This window comes from Mesocricetus auratus, unplaced genomic scaffold (genome assembly GCF_017639785.1).
Source record: "Mesocricetus auratus isolate SY011 unplaced genomic scaffold, BCM_Maur_2.0 Super-Scaffold_100013, whole genome shotgun sequence".
In the NCBI taxonomy this organism is placed as follows: Eukaryota; Metazoa; Chordata; class Mammalia; order Rodentia; family Cricetidae; genus Mesocricetus; species Mesocricetus auratus.
Genome location: NW_024429196.1, coordinates 253,102 through 275,420, shown reverse-complemented (window position 1 = coordinate 275,420; position 22,319 = coordinate 253,102). Strand labels below are relative to the sequence as shown.

At 40.9% G+C, this 22,319-nt stretch overlaps 1 protein-coding gene across 4 annotated transcripts in view; it reads left to right on the top strand.

Moving 5' to 3' along the window:
• The window catches only part of Mpp7 (membrane palmitoylated protein 7), a 201,238-nt gene that overhangs the window by 105,516 nt on the left and 73,403 nt on the right, over positions 1-22,319 (top strand). For all 4 annotated transcript variants that reach the window (XM_005083443.4, XM_040755245.1, XM_040755244.1 and 1 more), the window contains exons 4-5: positions 17,293-17,370; positions 20,828-20,908. In XM_005083443.4, the coding sequence (XP_005083500.2) occupies positions 17,293-17,370; positions 20,828-20,908 (159 nt within the window). The remainder of the gene's footprint in view (positions 1-17,292; positions 17,371-20,827; positions 20,909-22,319) is intronic.

Here is a 22,319-nt window from a genome sequence, read left to right as displayed (position 1 = left end):
AGTTGGCCGTGATTAAAAGAAAATATAAAAATAAAATTAATTTATTGTGAGCCTGACTCATATTTTGGCAGTGACATAATTAGATATATGAGGAGCAATCAGTAGTATAACTGGTATAATTTTTATAACCCAAAGTGTTTTTAATATCGAGTTCCTTAATGATATTAGCTTTATTTTGATTCTTTGGAGGTTGATGAAAAGTATTATTCATTTTAGCTTCACAGTCCATTTTCTGCTGCCACCCATTCCAAATGCATGGTATACTTGCAACCTGAGCCTGTGGAGTAAAATCTGGATACCTCCACAGTAGCAGCCTTGGCAGAGGTGGAAATGTAATACCTATGTGTCTGGGACAGGGCAAGTGTCTGGGGTGAGCAGTCTCACATGTGCTCTGTGGAGTTGCTTAGCTTTCCCATGTAATAGAGTGGCAAAGGATTGAATGGGATCAACTTAGGTATGTTTTGGAAATTGTTGCATGAAATACCAACAGTACCCATTTCTATATCACAAATTTTACTTCCTATCCTATTTATTTCTACTAAAATTTAAAACCCACAGCATGGGACAGTCCTAATGTACATTTTGATGAAGTGATACTTTGGAATTCACAGGATGGCTTAATTTGGCATCTTGCAACTTCATGCAAGTGGGTTGCCAAAGCATATGACATCATCCTCTCCGTGGGCCAATGAAAGTACATTGCATCATTTGAGATCTGGCATCTTTGGGAACTTGCAAAGACCTTAGCCTAGGATCCTGTGCTGTGGGATAGCTATGGCTGTTCAGTGCATCTAAGGAGTGCCTCATGGTCTAGTCACTCAGAGAGAAAGGTGCTTGGGTTTTGAGTAATTGCATGATAGCGAGAGACCAGCCACTCTCACTATATTTGCTCAGAAAAGAAAGATATGCCAGAATGGGAAGATATATCTAAACTATAGAAAGTCTGCTGTTTTGAAAAAGACTGTAAAGAATGAAAAATACCATAGAAGTTTCGTGCAAGCATGCCACACCACAGTTAAGATTAATGCAGGAGATGCGGCAGCGTTACAAATGATTTAACTGGGGATTCCGCGGAGTACTTCACCTCCCAGGGTTAAAAGATGGTGTGCTTCAAATATCTGGTTTCAAACGTAGGCTTCAAATGAGATGGCCCAGCAGTTAAGAACACTTACTAGTCTAGTAAAGGGCCCAAGTTTGGTTGATAGCACCCACCTGGCAGCTCAAAACCTTCTGTAACTGTTTGTTCCATAGGATCCGAAGCCCCCTGTGACCTCTCCAGGCTCATGCAGGAATGTGGTGAGGGGTGTGATGCACAAGACCTGCACTCGGACACACACAAACACAAACACACACGCGCACGGGCGCACACACACACACGCACGCGCACACGTGCATGGGCACACACGCACACACACACAAACACACACATACGCGCGCACGCATGTGCACACGTGCACACACGCACATGTACACACACACACACACGTAAAGCAAAGAAAAAAGTGATTCCATGTATCTGTAGAGATGATTAAATTATAGCTTCTCTTTCCAGTGAGATAACATGTTTTTGCTTTTGAACATCACTGGGTTCACTTGAAATGTCCTCAGCTCTATGGTTTGGCCTACTTTCTGTACTGCTGCGAAGTCTAACCAGCAATTTTTCTCCAGCTATTAAAATGTAAAACCCTAAGGAAAACGGGCTTTTTCCACAGCAGAGAACCCTACGCTTAAAAATATAAAAGAAAGTAAAAGTGGCTTGTAGAAATTCTCCTTATTTGCTTCTGGTAGTCATTACTTTCTGTTTTTGGAAAACTTATAAGAAAGCAAGTCAGAGCTACTGCAGTTAGTTGTAGTTATTTCCCGAGTGCCAGGCCCTCTCCTGAATATGAACTTCAAGATAACAGGGTGTGAGTCGTCTTTTATCCCTTCTATCTGCTTGGTGCTATGCTGGTGAGGCACAGTACTTAATAATAGTAGACACTTTCTAATTTGGTCATAGTGACATTTATAGAATTAAATTTTTTTCAGTTCTGTGTATATGTGCATGTCTGAGTTATGTACATATGCAGCATGTTCATGTGGGTGACTGTGGAGACCAGAAGCAGGTGTCAGAGCCCCTGAAACTAGAGTTACAGACAGTTGCTCACTGCTTGATGTGAGTATTGGGGAACCCAAACCAGGTCCTCTGCAAGAGCAGCAAGTGCTGTTAACCACTAAGCCATTTTTCCAGCTCCCATTTGCAGAATTTAAAAATTGTAATCTATCCCCAGAACCATTATGAAGTGTTTGGGTAAATCTGTATAAACCAAATGTTTACTAACTCAGAATGTACAGCTATTTTCTATCTATATTTATTTTATGTTTTCTATATTATATAGCTACAGTTATTTTCTGTGTGAGAGACTTGTCTAAGCCTCTCATGGAAATACGAAAGTAAAAGGGAGAAACTGTGAAGATACTGTGTTAGTCAAGGTTCTTTATAAAAATAAAGAGGATATATACCAAAAGAGGGATTTACTGAGTTGGCTTATACACTTCTAGTTGGGTGCCCTAATATGGCCATCCACACACTGGAAAGGCTGAGAACTTCCTAGCTGTTTGGTCTATGTTGTTGGATGCCTTGCACCCCCAGTTTATCAGTGAAGACCCGGAGGATTCCTGGAGTACCACACTAGCAGGAGGTGAGAGTGGCAGGAAAAAAGCAAAGGCATTTCCCTCCAGCTTCCTTGTGCCTGGGCTGTGGCAGAAGGTGTTAACCACTCTATTGGAGGGGCATTCCTTCTTCAGCTGATCCTTCCACAAAATCCCTTTATAGACTAGCTCAAAAATATGTGGCCCAGTTAAATGCAGATTCAGTCAAGTTAACATGCAAGACTAACCATCGCAGATATAAAGGATGTGATCCCACTGGAGCTGCAGACAGAGACGATTAGGAATGGCCTATCACGTACAGAGGAAAAATTGAACTTCAGAAATATACTTGTAATTTAAAGGCTTGAATTGCAATTTTGTTATACTTGAAGAAAACTGGTAATTATGAAATATGTCTTTAGAAAAATAGCAGGAAGGAAGACAAGGCACAGTGTCTCATAATTACATGTTTTGTTATGGTTAATACAGTGACAGAAAATATGAAAAATACTGAGAAGCGCAAAGGCCAGGATGTGATGCATGTGTTGGACTGACGTGTTTGACACTACATTAGACAGAGTAGCACATGAGCTGGACGGATGTGAAAGGACTTAAAGTGTGCCATATTTGTAAATTGTGTGCAGATGGTATTTAACTTTGTAGGACTTCAGCTAAATATATATCTGTGAGAATTCGAGGTGACTGTGCATAATAGTGAGAATGCATAAGCCTCAAACTGTTGGTACTGGAGAAATAAGTAAGACAAACAAAACTACATCAACACTAAAAGTGAGGCACTTAGTGTACACACAGTGACCAAGAAGGGGGAAACTGTAAGAGACAGAAATGACCTAACTTTTAAGTGTTTAAAAGTCAAAATTTAGCTTACCTAAGAGAAGGGATAAAGATAATGAAGACTTGGCATTGTGATGCATGTTTCAAATCCTACTACTTGAGATGCTGAGGTCGGGTTTCATGAGTTTGGGGCCATTCTGGGATACAAGGATAGACAGAGTCTTTAAAGTTAAAAAAAAAGAGCAATAAGCAAAGTGTCCATCTTAAGTGTTTTTAAAAGGACAGTAGAAGAATGGTGTTGACAGGAAGAACGGCTGTAGATGAGACAGGAATTGATGATGTAGCAATGAAGAGACCCAGTGAATGACGGTTGATGCTACCAAAGTAGTAGTGAGGTGTGGATCTACTTCTGGATACAGTGTTAGAAGGGAAAGTTTGTAAACAAGATGGAAAACATTTTCAGAAGGCAAATGTAGTCACTGTCTCAGAGTTAGGAGGGACTCATAGGGTCATTACGGAATATTTGCCACCTCTCAACAAGGCCTTCATATTGTGACTCCTCAAGGGATTCCACCATGGCTTAGGTCTGAGCCTTCATGATGTAATAGACCCTGGATGCATCTGCACAGGACATCAGTGGTGTGCTTCCACCTTACTGTAATGAGAACCTCCTTAGTCTTGTGAGCTGAAGGGAAGTAAATAAAGTCTGCAAAGGAAGAAACAGAAGTGTCAAAACTCATGGATGATGTGATTGTTTCTGGAGCTAATCTTCAGATTAGTTTAATGGATTGCTGAGCAAGGCTAACTGCAGGTCTGTGTGCAAATTCAACTGTGTATCTAGAACATGAAAATTTAAAGCAACAGAGTCACCTTGTTTGTCTGTGTGAGGGTTCTAGATCCCCTGGAACTGAAGTTACAGACAATTGTGAGTTTCCATGTGGGTACTGGGAATTGAGCCCATGTCCTCTGGAAGAGCAGTCAGTGCTCTTAACTGCTGAGCCATCTCTCTAGTCCCACCCCTATTCATAGTAGCAACAGAAACTGCAAGTATAACTGTGATAGAGAATAGTGAACATTTGTGTACAAGGAATTTTGAAACCCAAGTGTGTTCCGTGAATTTTCTGGTCTGGCAGGTCCCGCTGCCCTTCTCAGTCCCAAAGAAGCACAAGGATGCTATATTAATTATAAAGCTGTTGGCTGATGGCTTGAGCTTCTTAATGGCTAACTCTGTCTTAATTATTAACCCATTTCTATCAATCTGTGCATTTACATGTGGTCATGGTTTGACGGGGAATGCCGGACCTGCAACTTCTTTGCCTGCTACATGATAACTGCTTAACATCTCCACAAAGAAGAGAATGATTTCCTGTTTGTCCCTGCTTGTATCTGATTCTGCCCAGCTATGTCACTTCCTGTCTGGCAAATCAGTGTTTTATTCATTAGCCAATAAGAGAAACATATATGCAGAAAATATTCCTCATCATTTCATCATTTCTGTCTAAATAAAAAGAAGGGTTTTAACTTTAACATAGTAACATTATAAAATATGTAACAAAAAGTCATCAAATAAGAACTATAGTTAACAATATTTAGTCCATTAACACAGCAAAATTTAAAGAAAATATTCTATCATTCTATCTTTGTGATTCTGGAATCTTATATGTAACTTATCTTTGGTCATAACTAAGGAAAGCTATAACCATAACTATCTGTCTTCGACTCCATCAAAGACGACCACAGAAGGATAATATATAAACTCTAGAATTGACAGAAACATCTTGCTGCCTGGATCATCACCCAAAGTTCCTCTGTAATGTTGTGACATCCATCTTCAGCCAACAGGTCATAGTGTATCTGACAGACTTCAAAATCAAGAAATTTTAAACTGTCCACCTGCATTGGTGGTTTGTCAGTCATTTCTTTGTGTCTGCAGAATGTGTGGCAGAGTCTTTCCTGAAGCAGGAACCCTTCAGGACTGTTCCATTTTGTTTCTTCATTTCAGCAGTCACTTTCCTGTGGGTCCTGTATGTCCAATTTATACAGCATACAGTCAAACAGTCTAGGCAAGAGCGGTTTCTTGCCCAAATGGCTAGTCTTGCCATATTGAAAGAAAACTCCATACTGAGTTTCTTTGATGCCCATCTTCCACTCAGAACTTCTTAATGGCTAGCTCTGTCTTAATTATTAACCCATTTCTATCAATCTATGTGGTCTTGGATTACCAGAGAATGCTAGACCTGCAACTCCATGATGACTGCTCAGCATCTCCACAAAGAAGAGAGTGATTTCCTATTTGTCTCTGCTTATGTCTGATTCTGCCCAGCTACATACATCACTTCCTCTATGGCTAATCAGCCAATCAGTGTTTTATTCATTAACCAATAAGAGAACCATGTATACAGAAGACCACTCCCCATTACAAGTGCATAGAGAATGGGGAGGCTCAACGTAAAGCTGTCTCTTTGTCAAGTGTGACTTCAGTGTGAGTAGGCCAAAAGCTCAGTTACAGTCATGAAGTAGCAATGAAAATAATTTTATGGTTGGAGGTCACCACAACATGAACCAGTGTTATCAAAAGTTGAAATAATGAAGACTTTATGCTGTTAGCACGGGAGGAGATAGGGACGAAGGAGTGGAGGAGCTTCTGGTTACAGGCCTGCAGGTGACACCAGACCGAAGAGTAGATGAAGGACTCTCATCTGTGTGGGAAGAATGAGACCAGGAATATAGCTGAGGGGGAGAGCTCTCTCCTGGTATGTTTAAAGTTCTAGGCTCAAATATCAGCACTCCCAAAAGGAAATGAGAAATATAGGGAAAAAAGTAGATTTGGGTATGTGCATGTGTGTGTATCAGGTGCATGACTGTGCAGAGGGGCCACAGGAGGACATTGGGTCCATCACTATCTGCCTTACTCCCTTGGGACAGGGTTACTAACTGAACCATGGAGGTATATTGTTGACCAACAAGCCCTAGTGATCTTTGCTTCTACTTCTTATAGCCTTGGTTAGAGGTACATAGGCAACCAGGCCTCATTTTTAACATGGGTCCTGGGGAGTTGACCTTGGGTCCTAATACATGCAGAGCAAGCACTTTGACCACTGAGTTGTCTCTCTAGCCTCTATAAGAGTGTTTTTAGCATCGGAAATCTTAACAACAAACAATAAAAAATACTCTAGGTATCCATTGATAGGGAAATGACAACTTAGGTTTTCCGAGGTGTGAACTAGTAAGCAGTAGTGAAAAATAAATGGTCTTTAAGATGTGAGGTAAGATCTTTAAAACATGATGTTTATGTCCCAGGAAATTGTTTAACAGTTGATGCTATTTGCATAAAAACAGCTGAGCAAAATGGAACAGTACATTACACGTCTATAGAGATATAAAATTTTAACTGAGACCTGGTGACTAGGAATCAGTCTTGCATTCCGTGAGGTGTAGAACATTTAGGACAAGAGTGGCATTCTGCTGTACTCATAGATCAGTGTTTTGCTCAGCCATCATCAGAGAAGCTTCCCCCTGCAGCAGACGGGAGCAAACCCAGAAACCCACAACAAGATATCATGCAGAGTATGAGAGACCTTGGAACACTTAGCCCTAAACAGGATGTGGCCATCAAATCTCTCCTTTTCAGGCCTCAGAACCCTGCAGAAGAGGAGGCAAAAATAATATAACAGCCAGAGGGAATAGAGACCACCAAGAAAACAAGACCCTCTAAGTTGGCATGACCACTGCTCTTATGAACTCACAGAGACTGGAGCAGCAAGCACAGGGCCTGCAGGGGTCTGCACCAGGTCCCCTGTGTGTACGTTAGAGCTTCTAGTTAGTGTTTTTAGGGGACTCCTGAATGTGTGAACAAGCGGGTCTCTGATTCTGGTTTCTTCTCATGGGTTCTTTTTCTTCCATTTGTTTGTTTTGTCCAATTCTTATGTGGTAGTTTTTGTTTTATCTTACTATATTCTACATTATTTTTAAAAATGTGCAGGGAAAATAAACAAACAAACAAAACATGGATGAAGAAGTCTTAGGCCCTAGAGGGAAAACTCACGACTTTTGTATAGCTAAACTGTCATAGTGTCAACATTTCCTTCTAAACATTTGTGTTTATACTTCTAGATGCTACTCTCAACCATAATCAAAGATGCTTCTCTTTTAATAAAGTCATGAAGAGATACATGAAGTATTAAGAATAAGTGGTGGCTGCCATAGCAGATATTTGTGCCAGCCCCTAAGGCTTAGGGAACACTACAGAAGAGAGGACAGAAAGAGAATGTAAGAACAAGAAGATTAGAAACAGGACTGTGAAATGCTGTGTCCTGGGCATGTTATAACCAATGCAGTCAGGACCTCACAGTAGCTGTAGCTTCTTGCAATTGGCCTGCACAAGACTGGACCTGTCAGCATTCAATCATAGATGGGGGTGGGTGTTCTTGGGGCTCTGAGCTTCCCTCGTGAACTATTGGTTCCTAATGGATTCTAGAAGAGAGACCACCATTGTTTTCAGTTATGAACCAACTGATGAGTCTACCTGGCTGTTCCAAACCCATGGTCTCACAGACAGCTCCAGTTAAGCTCACTGGGTCATAAAACAAAAAGACGTGTATCAGGACAGGGACTTGTGTGGAGGAGAGGATAAACGTGGTTGGAGGCAGTTCAGAGAGGGTGGGAAGTGAAAGTAATCAAAATGCATTATTCGTGGTTGAAATCATCAAATGACACATTTAATAAAAGTTTTGAAAATATGATAAAGAGTTGAGGAGGTAGCTCAGTGGTTAAGAGCTCTTGATGCTCTTCCAGAGGACCTCAGTTCTGGTCCCAACACCTGTCAGGCAGCTTATAACTACCTGTCACTCTGATGCCATCTCTGGCTTCTAAAGGCACACACATGTATGTGCACAGGCACATAAAAAGGAAATTCATTTATTTTAAATAAAATAAAAATTGGGCATATTTTCAACTAATACTTTAAAAGCCTACTACATGTAACTTTCCAGATAAAAAGAAAAAAAATGTTTTGGTGGAAGAGAAAAATAGTTAAGTTTGATTGTGAATTTGCTCTAACTAGGGGCTTCTTATACATAGAGCTGTTAGAAGCCAGGTTTCCTTCTGAGAGACAGGCACATTAGATTATCCATTTCTGCCAAACCTCTAGTTTAATAGCAGCTTATAGTTTTGCATTAAAATGAATTCACATTATAAAATGTTTCATCGCTAGGAATAAGAGAGGGAGCGTTAGCTGTGTTTTGTATAAAGGAGAGAGGGGCCAGTTCCTTTTTTGTTTTAGATGTGTGTGTACTGCACTATCCCAGAAGTGAGCAGATGACATCTTAGGTTCTTAAACAGATATGGACAACATATTAGAATATGCAGTAGTCATGGACATTAAAACATGTGGTTGACCATATCACATGGATATGTGAAAGGAAGGGCAGTTTGGAAATAAAGCTGGTTGATGCCCAAAGCATGAAGTCTGAAGATCTCACAAATTACCCGAATTTAAAAGTCCTCATAGTTGTTGCAGGGGTGGGGACAGAATGACAGGCATGGGAGGCAGAACTTCACGTGCGGGGGGATTGAGTACATGAGTTTCATGAGATGCTCATGCCTGTTCTGTATCTCTGTTTTGGAAGTTTCTTGTCACCTCTTCTTAGATGCCAGGATCATGGTGTTACAAAAAGGCACCTGATTGTGAGAGGAGTGCACTTTGCATGCCTGGACCTGTGATTTCAAGTGGAATGTGACATTCTAAAGAAAGGTCACATCAGGTGAAAAGTGGGTGCTTCTGTCCCAGGGTCAGGGGATTGGCTCTGAGCTGCACTGCCACAGGAATCATGCCGGGTGGGTTCCTTCCCATGTGATATGTTCATGTGTTCAGAGGTTGGATGGGGTGTACCTAGTTCTTACAGTATGGTTCAGGGACCCACAGGCTCCCCAAGACTGTTTCATGGAACTGAGTGGTCAAAGCTGTTTTCCTGAGAGCATTCTGAGGGTTTCTGCTTTTGCTGCACTGACTTTTGCATTGGTTGCTAAAGTGCTGAGATCAACACATAGATCAAAGCTGGGACACTGAACAGTGTTGGTTATCACCCCGCAAGCACCCACATGAAAAACAAGCACCTATTTCTGTAGTGCCTTGCCGAAGCTGGAGAAATTACCAGTTATGTTTCATCCTAACTGTTGAGTCCCTGGTTGTTTTTTCTCTTAAGTCTGTTTAATATAGAAGAAAGAAAATACATTTTTGTTTTTGTTTAAATGGGAAATTTGGTCATCATAAACTGAAAGATGTGTGTATGAATATTGGGTTGTTTCAGAACAAAAAAGATTACATACTTCTGGGTTGTATAATTCAAGTTGATTCTTTTGTTGTTGACTTGCTGAAAGGTTCCCAAATATTCCTTGATTACTTTCTCTGGAGTATTGTTATGGGAACTGAGGCAATTAGTTTGTATAGAATGTTCTAAGGAGTAATTTCAAATGGAACCACCACATTTTCATCCAGCATAATAAAGTTGATGATTTGATGCATTTTAATAGTTAAATTCCAACCTAAAAACTGCTGTAGTACTTCCATTTTTGGGGGGTGGGGTGTTGTAACCATGTTCTTTACAAGAATTGTTTGCATAGAGATACTGCAGACACCTTGCCTGAAGGTACGGTACTCATTGCTTCCAGTACTTTCTTATAGAAAGCTTTTTACTGTTGTTGGTATCATCATCACCACCACCATCTTTTGGATATATATTTGGAAAAGAACAGACTCAAAGTTCTGGGTCTCAGCTATGCTTATGAACACTACTGTACCCCCAAAGTCTCTGTGATTCACAGATTATCAACAAAAGCATAATAAGGATCTCTGTTGTAACTTGAAAAATAATTCTAAATTAGATAAGCTGTTATTTTCAGTGCTTTCAGAAATGCAGTGGCTCAGGTGTATCTTAGAGTAAGAGTCTTACCCAGCATGTTTCCAGCCCTGGGTGTAATCCTTAGCACATTAAAAGAAATGAAAAGTCATCAGGTTCAGGCACAAGTACCCAGCAGAATGAATCACATGAGCTGGCGGATGCAATAACTCTTGAAGAATCTGATGTAAATTGCCTAAGTGCTTTTCCTAACGATAACTGAGTTGTATCCCTTTCATGATAACTCTGTAATAAGAACATTAACTGCTGTTCTTTCGGGAGCCGGAGTTAATTTGCATTACATTGCAAACCTAGCCTTTTAATTCCTACAATAATTAGAAATTATGGGTAATTGCAAGCTTTTTAAATCTTATGGGTTAATAATTTTGTTTATTAATAAATATTGCAAGCAATGTAAATTGCAGTGCTGTGTGACTAGCAGTATTAAGGGAAATGCATTTTTCCACTATATTTTGTTTTTTGACAGTAAATTGATTTATTGTTTATGGTTTCCCAATAGCTGTTTTAAAAACGACAATATTTGTATCCATAGTTTCTTAGTAATGGCAAGTGTTATTTGTAATGCACTGCTAAATTTAAAGGGGGCTACAGTAAAAATGACTGTTTCAGAACTGGAGGGCAAACTGCATACTGTTAACTGCTTCAGCCTACATTGGAGCTGCTGTGAGGGAACCTGGTCAGGTGTGGGGTGGTGTTTACTCTCCTGAAATTTATGTCAGGTACAAATGGGAATTGCCATTGTGGCACACAGAAATTCCTCATTTGCTGTGGCCATATATTAATAAGTGGGAAGCCAGGAACATTCTTCCTCTGAGGGAAATGACAGAAAAGAGGCTGACCTCTTCTGTGGTATGGTAGGAAGAAAAGATTCCACTTTCAAACTTTGTAACCACAGAGCAGTTGGTCTATGGCTTGGGATTTTATGGTTTTATTTACCAAGTCTGGCAGTTTTATGTGTGAAAGCAGCAGAGCTGAGATTACAGCGTCAGTGATTAGAAGATAATTAGAGCTCCTAATTAAAAACTAATTTCCAAAAGGGTCTGCTGTAGCTGAAAGGTTTCTGTACCCGATATCAAGTCTTTCTGCTGATGCAGCAGGCCAAATCAAGCCAAACTAAAAACAAGAGACCAGGGTTATTGGGTAAAATGCTTCCAGGTGACCTCCGGCCCCCAGAGATGAGACAGGGAGAGGAGGCCCAAAAAACCCACATGGCTGCTCTCTAGAAGGCAGTTTAGATACTCTAGGTCAGGTCTAGAACAGGTCTGGGAGAGGAGCCACTGTTGGGCAGGCTTTCTGAGAGGGGCAGGGTTTGGAATGGGAGGGATTGGGGCTGAGGCGGCACTTCCAACTGAATATTAACCTCAGAGGCCTTCATAGGAAACCCGTAAAAGACCCAGCTTAAGAGAAATAAGTGGATTCTCCAGTGCTGGTGGGAGTGCCAACTCGTACAACCACTTTGGAAATCAGCATGTGTATAAGGAAGTATATAGCACTCTTAACATAATTCTTCCTCTTGGAGGACATGAAGAAAGAGAAGGAGGGTTGAGTTCATAGCCATATCCTTCATGGTTCATATCATAAACTGTCTAAAGTATGTATATCAAACGTCTGTTTGGTCTTGATACTGTATACAGGTATTCCATTTTCTTTTAGCTAACTTTTTTTAGATGGAATTATACTATATAGCCCAAGTTGGCCCAAAACTTGAGATTCTCTTGCCTTGGTCTCTGGGATGTGAAAATTACAGGTGTATGCCACCATGCTTGGCTGGCTTCTTTTCAATAAGGTTAAACTCATTTCAGAAATGAAGCATTGTACCAGTTACTCTTCTGATTACTGTGACAAAACACTGATGAAAGCAACTTAAAGGAAGGGCTTATTTTGGCCCACAGCTGGAGGATACGGCTGACTATCTGGTAAGAGCATGAGGCAGCAGGCCACACGGCACCCACAATAAGGAAGCGGAGAGAGGTGAACACTAGTGCACAACCTTATCCCTTTTCATTAGGCTTGAGACACGAGTCCATGGAATGCTGTATTTAGAGTGGGTTTCTCCCACCTTAATTCATCTAATATAGAAACACCCTCACAAACATGACCAAAGCTTTGTGTACTAGGGGACTCCAGGACCCATCAAGTTGGCAGTATCAACTGTTACACAAGCTTGAGTTTTGTGTGTGAGGTGTGAGGCTTTTTAGAGTTTTGTTTCTTTCTGGGCATGGAACCAAGGGCCCTGAATATGTTAGGCAAATATCTTCCACTAAACCTCATTCCCATCTCTACATGTTTGAGAAACAAACTTCTAAAGAAAGGCTGGAGGTGTGTAGCTCAGTGGTATGACATTTGCCTAGCATGTAAGGCTCTCCCATGTTTTAAAGTTTAGGAGTTGTATGTTATGTATCATGACTAAAATGAATATAAGCAAAATTCTCATGAAGTCTTCTGACATGCCTCATCGTTGTATATGTCTCATTAATGGAAAGCAGAGGTGAGGATGGGAGGAGAAAGCATGTTATTTCAGTTGAGTGACTACCGTCTGCTCCATGTCAATGCCTGCTACCAATAATGCAACCAATCATGTGCTGTACTGATTGTTCTTAAGTAATTCTAAAATGATGACAGAAATTAAATTGACAAATGTCTACAGATATAGTCACCCACTCCCATGTGTAAGGAGTACAGTTATCTGCAGCATGCAGTCCATGTACAATGCTGAGCAAAACACTGTGGTCTTCAGAGAGCTTGTGCATTCCCACATCTTGTCTTCCCATTGCCTTTCTGGTTTTTCTGAGTGCAAAGGTTAAGGATGCCTACGCTCTTGATGCATGTTATTTTTAGATTGGCTCAGGATTCTCCTGGAATATATGTTTCAGTCAATGTCTTTATAAACATGCAGAATTCAGAGTAGTATGGTTTACCTTTTGTTTGCCAATAATTTTTATGATGTACATGATTTAACTTTAAGGTTGAGAGAAAGAATTAAGATAAAAATAAAAAAAGAAATGGTAGAATAACTTGAAAGGTGCTTCCCTGACAATATAAAAAGAATGAAGGGATGAAGGGCAAAGCAGAGCTACACCAGGAAGCAATTGTAATGTAGAAAAGGGTAAAAGAGAATTCAGGAAGTTTTAAGAGTGTCTTTTCCTTAAATAGATCGGGTAAATGTTTAAAAGGCCAGATGAAAAATTAGTTGTTCTCTAGGACATACTGTTTTCTGCAACTCAAAGAAGACAGAGGAGTCTCTAAAGGGAGGAATTACACTAACAAAGTAAGTTCCTCTCCAAAATACATCAGGCCCAGTGATTCGAAGACCAGCACTGGGTATTGAAACAGAAGAATGAAATGCAGGAGGTGTTTTCAAAACACATCAAAAGATGGAACACTTTCACATTTTTAAAATCAGTTGTTCTAGTTACATTTCTGTTGCTGTGATAAGCACCACAGCCAGTAGCAACTTAGGGAGGAAAGTGTTTATTTCAGCACATACATCCAGGTCACAGACCATCACTAGAAGTCACCACAGGAGAGCAAGCAGGAAGTTCATTTCTTCATGGCGGAGAATGCTTACTAGCTTGCTCTCTGGTTCAAGCTCAACTAGCTTATTTCATACAGCCCAGACCCACCTGCCTAGGAGTAGGTCTACCCATAGTGGGTTGGGCCCACCTACATCAATCTTTAATCAGCACAGTCTCTCACAGACACGCCCACAGTCCAGCCTGATCTGAGCAGTTCCTCCATTGAGTTTTTCTCTTTTCAGGTGATTCTTCAGTGTATCAAGTTAAGGATAAAATCAGCACATTGATAAATATAACACTGGGCACTTAGAATCAAAAAACAATGGTGCCAGAAAGCAAATGTCGGTCTCTAGAAGGTTGATGGCAAAATTCTAAAAAGAAAAGAAAATAGAGGAATTCAGCAGAAAGTAAATGCAGAGTGGTGTTTGCTCAGAAGACAGTGGGGCAAAATTGAATACTTTTAAACATTGTTGATGAATTTATAATGCTGAGTTTACATCATAGTGGGTACTTATTAGGTGAGGCAGTAAAGTATCACATTAAAGCAGGATGTGGAATCTCATCAGTTGTTTTTAGGCCCAAACAAAGACTGTTAGCAGCACCAGATGTGAAAGGGGAGCATAGCGTTGGCTCTGTTGCTTTTGCACAATGGTTTTGTTTTATTTAGGGGCTTCAGATTTCCTTTTTAAAATTGTCTCCCACCCACCTTGACCCTTGATATTTTTATTACTCAAAAAAAGTAGGGGGCATTATTGCTTGAAAAAAATAAAGCACCCCCAGTCCTAACAATTTCTAACTCTTCCAGGCTGTAATGTTCTTCTTATTAAAGTAGCCAGGGCAGTGGTGCAAATGTATAATTCTGGTGCTTGGGAGACTCAAACAGGAAACTGCACACTTGAGGATGGTCAGGGTTACATAGAGACCTTATCTGTGGAAGAGAAATGGTGCAGATGACAACAGAACAGAAGAAAGTAAGCAGAGAGGTTTCTGTGTGTGCATGCATGAGCTAGCAGCAGGGCACTAGGAGCACTGGAGAAAAATTACTAAGCAGGCAGTACCAGCGTTTCTTTTTTTAAACAATTAAAAAATTAAGATTATAATAACATTTCCCTGTTTTATTTCCTCCCTCTAATCCCTCCCAAGTGCCCTGCCTGGTCTTTGCTCTCTTTCAAATTCAAGACCTCTTTTTCTTTAATTGTTGTTGGTGTTGGTGATGGTGGTGTTTTTTCCTAAATACATAAATATCACCTGCTCAATCTGTACTTTCATGCGAATGTTTTCATGGCTGACTGTTTGGCATTGGATAACCAGCTGGTGTGCTCTTCCCTGGGGAAAACTTTCTCTTCCTCCCAGCATCCATCAGTTGCCTGCAGTTCTTTGTGTAGGGTTGAGACTTTGTGAGCCTCTGCCCCTGTCCACAGTAGCCTGCCTATTGGTGTCACCCTTGTTCTGAAATTTCAGAAGCTAACCATGAAGTCTCTGCCTAAACATGTCCTGAGCAAAAGTCAGTGTTTTAGTAACTAGAAACCAGGTGAAAGATCACCGGTATGGCTTATTTAATCACATCCAGATGACTATGGTGGCAGTGCCACTCCTCCAGTTTAAATGCCCCTGTACAGTCACAGAGGAGTTTAGTTTCAATGTCTGCATGGCAACTGATTACTAAGTTCCATGTATGGTTTGATGATGGAAGCTTCATTTCCGGTTACATGTGTATTGCCATCAGACATTGACACCAGATTTCCATACATTGACATCAGATTTCCATTTGAAGGTGACTATAGCTTTCTTTCAAAATTGGTTGCATATAAAATTGAACATTTTTTTGTTTGAGACAGTAGTGTCCTCAAACACCATGTACAGCTGAAGATGACCTTGAACTTGTGATCCTACTAAGTGCTGGGATTAAAGTGTGAGCCTCTTACTCCAGCAGGAAGCATTCTAAAAAGTGACTGTAGTAAAGCTAGGTGATTTTTTACAATAGTCTAAGGTAGTGTCTTGCAGTTGGATATGACAGAGCAGCCCTAGTGCTAGGTAATTGTTTAAATAGAATAAATTTAGTTTTCAGCATGCCTGAGCTTTGTTTCAAATCATAATTTCATGGTTTCCTAAAAATGATTTCATTTCTTACATTCTTTGCAATTTGTGATAAATATTTCAACTTAAAGGTTCCAAGATATTAAATTAAAAAACAATTTACTCTGCTCATTCTGGTAATGCCATAACTGTCCCAAGCCTTTCCCTGGTGTCCTACCTTTTATACCAAGTTGCCAAAAGTAATAGGATCTGCTCTCAGCAGGAGTGTCTAGCCAATCAAAATAAAATCTCTCTTGCAGACTCCTACAAGGGGTTGGCTAGCTTTGAGTGTAATTAACAGGAGATGGTGAGACATTGTTTTTCAGACACAGGAGAGGATAGTTTTCTTAACTCTAAAGTAAGTTCTGGAGTATTTTCAATCCCAAGAAGAAAACATAAATGAGGATGGATGGTCACTTCTCACTTGGGTCAAAGGTTTCCCTTACTGTACCACAACACATTTAAAAACATTTGTTATATCATTTTGTGTCTGTATGGGTGGGTATATGTTTGTCTGTCCATACGTGCATGTGTCAGGGCCCTGGAGGCAGAGGTGTGGAGCTGAAATCGTAGGTGGCTGCAAGATGCTTGATATGGGTGCTGGGATTTGAACTTGAATCTGCTGCAAATGCATTAAGCATTCTTAACTGCTGAGCCATCTCTCCAGCCCAAATATTTTTAAAGAAACCCCGTTTGTCTAATACTGCATTAAAATAATTCTTGCATGCATTTCTTGGGTCATGATGATAAGACATGGAAGCAGGGTTGGCTTTACTTTTGAATATTTACTTGTTTTACAGTACGGGGGCATGGTGTTATTTAGCCCAAATAGTGAAGATGTCTGAGGTCAAGAGAAATCCCTTAATTTCTTTGGTATTTGAATTTGGGAAGTGACAACAATGGCAGTGGGGTAGCTAGTTGTTGGAATGGCTTTCTGGGTAGGCTGCATGTGTGCCTGGTCCTCAGCCCCCAGAGCCTGCTCCTGCCGCTGCCCTATTTGCAGGCAGAGTGGGGCTGCTACTTACTGCTTTGCTTTGTTCATGATTGATTTTTGTTGTTGTTTTGTGGGAGCATAAGCTACAAATGATACTTGAAATCCTGAGGCAGTGTAGTTCACAAACAGTGGGCTCTGTTTAGGAGAAACGAAGGATTAGTGCCTGTTTGAGGATGCCTTTGCCATTTGACCCTGGGTAGCAGTTGATGGATTACACACATGTCTCCACCATCTTCTGGGTGGATTTAAACACATGACTTTAAAATGATGGAGAGACCTGATTCTGTTCACAGTAGTTAAAATGTTTAAGTATCTATAATGCTTTGCCAGCAGGTGAACTCATACCGCTCTCATTTCCTTCCAGATTCATGAAAAGCTTCACTACTATGAGAAGCAGAGCCCGGTGCCCATTCTCCATGGTGCGGCAGCCTTGGCTGATGATGTAAGTGTGCCTTTCTGGGTTTGTAGGATGTATCAGCCACGGACCTGTCCCAAGTGGGACCCGCCCTTAGCAGACAGATGTTTGTGATCCTTTGAGTGAAAACTAGAAGTCACAAATGTTTCCCAAATCGCTGTCATCGCCAAGCTTGTGCTGATGCTGTGTGGGTTTCTATCCACTTTCTTTTTCTAAAATTGTGCATCAAGCTACCCTGGTATTATGCCTTAGTGGCTATGCAATAGAAATTGTAGGCTTCAAAGTCTATGCAGAGAAAAACTGTCTGGCATCAGTGCTCTGTGAAAGTCACACAAGGGGAATTCTTTGGAGAAATAAAGACAAATGAGATAGTCACATTGCTGACAGTACCAAAAATGACAGAATCTAGAATAGGAATTGGGCATATTAAACCCATAAAAGGCAGGATTGTTTTTAAAATGGATTATGGAGTATAGTAATGATTTATGGATATTAGACCATTCCAAATTACCTTCATAACCAAAAAATAAATTTTAGAAACATTTGGCATTGATGGAGTAGTTAATTTCCTGTCGCTATAATTTTATTTTAAGCCTGGGGAAGGAGAACTCACTTGCTGATTCCTACTGTTAACTTTCAGCCTCGGATGAATTGAGAACACACCTGGATAAACTGTAAGGACGTAGAGTGAGACAAGAGTGTACTGGTGTGTGGGAGGGATTGCTCTAGCTTATTTGTTGCTCTTCAGTTGTGAAACAGTCGCTCATTGTTGAAGAATGTCTGGGCCTCAGTATAATAAACAGATCAACCATCTTCCAAAGTTGATTTTATATCATAATATGTAAAATAAAGCCCCTCTAATGAACATCCCAGTTGAGGGCTGAGTAGCCCCAGGCGTGTCCCTTTTGTGTTTCTTTGCAGACATGAATGTGTTTTAGCACATGTTCTATAAAGAAGTGTACTTGTGCACCACAAACTTGTTTTTAGGAACATTCTTCTTTTACATATAAATCCCCCCTTCCTTCTCCCTCCCATTCTCCCATGCCCCCAACTAATCCCTCAACCCACCCACTCACCCATCTCCCAAGGATAGTGAGGCCTTCCATGGGGGATCACCAAAGACTGTCACATTATTTTGAGGAGGGTGTATCTGGGCTGAAATAGTAACCCTCTATAGGGAATGGGCTCCCAAAGTCCATTTGTGCACTAAGGATAAATACTGGTTCCACTGTGAGAGGTCCCATAGACTGTCCAGGCCTCCTAGCTGGCACCCACATTCACACGGCATGGTTCAGTCAATTGCTGCTTCCCCAGCTTTATGACTGGAGTCCCTGTGCTCTCTCACTAGGTCAGGTCAGCTGTTTATGTAGGTTTCTCTAGAACAGTCTTGACTCCTTTGCTCATCCCTCCTCCCTCTCTACAACCGGATTCCAGGAGTGTGGCTCAGTGCTTAGCTGTGGGTATCTGCTTCTGCTCCCATCAGTTACTGGATGAAGGCTCTAGGATGGCAATTAAGGTAGACATTAATTTCATTATAGGGTAAAGGCATCAAAGGCAGCCTCTCCACTACTGCCTAGATTCTTAGTTGGGGTCATCTTTGTGGATCTCTGAACATTTCCCTAGTGCCAGGTTTCTCTTTAAACCTATACTGGCTCCCTCTACTAAGGTATCTCTTTTCTAGACTTTTTAAAGGTGAATAAAGTATAAAGGTAGTTGTATGAGTTGCTGCAGTTGAAACTTGAAAGAGCCTTAGAAATCAGTATTTAAACACAGAGCATAGAGAGAGTTTAGAAATAACCTGTCTTGAAACTAATAGCAAAATAGAACACCTTTTAAATATTTATTTTTACCATTTTTATTTGTATGTGTGTTTGTGTGTGTGTGTGTGTGTGTGTGTGTGTGTGTGTGTGTGTGTGTGTGTGTGTGTGTACTAGAAGAGGGTATCTGATCCTCTGAGCAGGAGTTACAAGGAGTTTGAGCTGCCTGATGTGAGTGCTGGGGACCAAACTCAGGTCTTCTAGAAGAGCAACAGACACTCTTAACTGCTGAGCCTTCTCTCCAGACACCAATTTTGCTTTTGCTTGTTAAATGAAAAAGAATCCCAAGCAGGCATCAGAGTGTGTCACAAGCAGGCGAGATGCCATGGATTCAAGCTCCAGAACGTCCAGAAATAAACACAAATTAAAATCTGTGTAATTATGATAAACCATGGTGTTTAATTCACTGGAGTAGCAAATCTAAATGTTAAAACACGTAGATGTAGTGAGTAAAGAGCAGTTTTATAGGATAAAAATTATGTTAAAAATTTTTATATTGAAATAGAAGCTATTTTGTCGAGTATTTGATGAATCTGTCAATTTCCTCTGACTTTTACCTTCTGTATAGTCTATATATTGTACCTTTACAGAGAGCTCCTCTTGTAACCTTGTCCTGGCTGCATTGTGGGGACAAAAGGGACAGTGACAGTTCCATGTCATCTTCTAAGAAGAGATATTGAATATATATTATAATAACACACCATATATTCCATGATTCTAGTCTTTTTGTTCTGTTTGAAACTGTGTGTGTGTGTGTGTGTGTGTGTGTGTGTGTGTGTGTGTTTCTTATAGCCTAAAATTGACTAGAAATCTTGCTGGGAAGTTCTCTTTTGACATTTTGCCTTGTTCATAATTGTCAAATGGTAATTGTATATATTTATGGGAGGTGGTTTAGTACATTTGAATGCACATACACATTTCATAAGGATCAATCAAGGTAGTCTGCTTGTTTGCCACCTCAACATACTTCTTTATGATGAGAACATTACACACCCTTAGTGGAGAGCAAGAGTCAGGTTCAAAATTTCAGTCTTGTCTTTTGGACCAACAGGTAAGCATTCTCGATCATTACAATAAAGTAGCACTGGCATTATTGGTCCCAGAGTGGTTGCAGAATTGTTATGGGTTCATGATGAACTTGGCTCATATTTAATAGACTTTGTAGACTGTGTACAGAAACATAGTAAAAAGCTGCAGGCCATTGACTCTGTTAGGAGCAATCGAGTTCTTTTCACCATGGCTGTGAATAGCACAACTACTGAGGGTTTCTGGAAACCCAGAGGATTTCACCACCTCATTCAGAAGCTGTCTTTTTTGCTTTTTGTGTACACTGTCAAAGCTGATCCAGTCCCTTTTACAAATGGCCCTTTGTCTGTGTGCAGAAGACCATTCACACAGATGAAGTGCTGGGATTTGCCCTCCTGGCAGTAAGTCAGAAGGTGACCTAGCTGATGGGATTGCTGCAGTTGTACTCAGCCTAAGCTTAGACCTGGTCTGCTGTGGGCCTGGAAGGAAGAGTACGGGTTAATGGCCTGCTTAATTTCATGCTGATTTACCCTGTAGCTCTGGAAAGCAATAGCTTTGAGCAGACTACATTCAGTTGTGACACAGTGAACCTTCTGGTGTTTTGTGAACTGTTACTCACGTTTGTGTAATCTCCCCTACAGCTGGCTGAAGAGCTACAGAACAAGCCTCTGAGCAGTGAGATCAGAGAGCTGCTGAAACTTTTGTCAAAACCCAACGTGAAGGTGAGAACATGATGGGGGAAGTCCTGTGATTATGTCAATAAAGCACTGTTGGGCCAATAGGAATCTAGATAGGTGGGAATAGGAGTCCAGGAACTCTGGGAAGGAAAAACACAGAGAGTCAAGATGTAACGCTATGGGGTAGGAAGCCCAGAAACCTCTCCTGTAAGAGAAATACTTAGATTAACAATTATGGGGTAATTACTTAAATTAGAGCTAGCCAGTAAGAAACAAGCAAGGCCAACAGCTTCATAATTAATATAGCCTCCTGTGTGTTTATTTGGGACTGATGCGGCTCTGGAGCCAGGCTGGTGGGAAGGCTTCTCTCAAGGAAAAAGCTTCTCTTTACAAATGGTGTCAGAAGTGGGATTGAATTTCCACGTAGAATGACAAAAGATTTTAGGGAATTTTAGAAACAAAAGAACAGAAAAAAGCATGGGCTTTTTGGTAGCAGCATTTTTCTCAGGTGTGCTCTGTTTTGCTAGCAACAAGCCATGATTCACATGGCTCGCTCACCGGAGTCTTCCTGACTTGGCATAAAAAGAAAAAAAACCCAGCAAGGTCCTTTTAAGAGACTCTGCTAACAATTGAAAGGTGTGTAAGCACAGCTGGAAGTGGCAGTGACCACATCTCCAAGCCGACAGTTGGAGTCATGCTTACGCCCGCCATCTTGGAAAAACGACAGTTTAAACAGCTGCGGTTTTAACAGATAAGGCAAGTGGCCAGAAAAACATGCTGCACCCATAGTGTACACCTTCTCACAGGCTGCTCTCTTGGGTCTTGTGGGCGTTGCTTCATGCTTGCATCTTCAAGTCAGTGTTCATTCAAATAATATAGACTCCTGGCACCCCACACCATACGAAGGAAAAACCACTGAGCTTCTTCAAGATTATGATGTACTTAGCTGTACAGGAGTGAAATTGCAAGCAAGAATCAAAGTTAAAAAGTCTGATTAGCAGGGGGGCGGTGGTGGCGCACGCCTTTAATCCCAGCACTGGGGAGGCAGAGGCAGGCGGATCTCTGTGAGTTCGAGGCTGGGCTGTTCCGACAGCCTCGAAAACAATACAGAGAAACCCTGTCTCGTAAAAACCAAAAATAAAAAAAAAAGTCTGATTAGCTTTGAAACTCAGGCATCCCTTAATGATAGTGGATACAGAACAGAGACCCTGTGGTGGCTTTGGCCTGGATTATTCATTCTCCTTGGCTAACTGATGACATGTGCTTCTCTACAGGAGGATTTCATCATTTATCATTTCTAGTCTCTCCCACTTCCTATCCTTTCCAGTTCATGTTTCATGATGCCATTCCATGTTACACAGCAGAGCAGTTTTCAAGGATAATTGTGGAACATCGGTGGCCAGACCTCAGTTCTCTTGCTAGCACTACTTCATAATTTTATCACTTGTCTATCTTC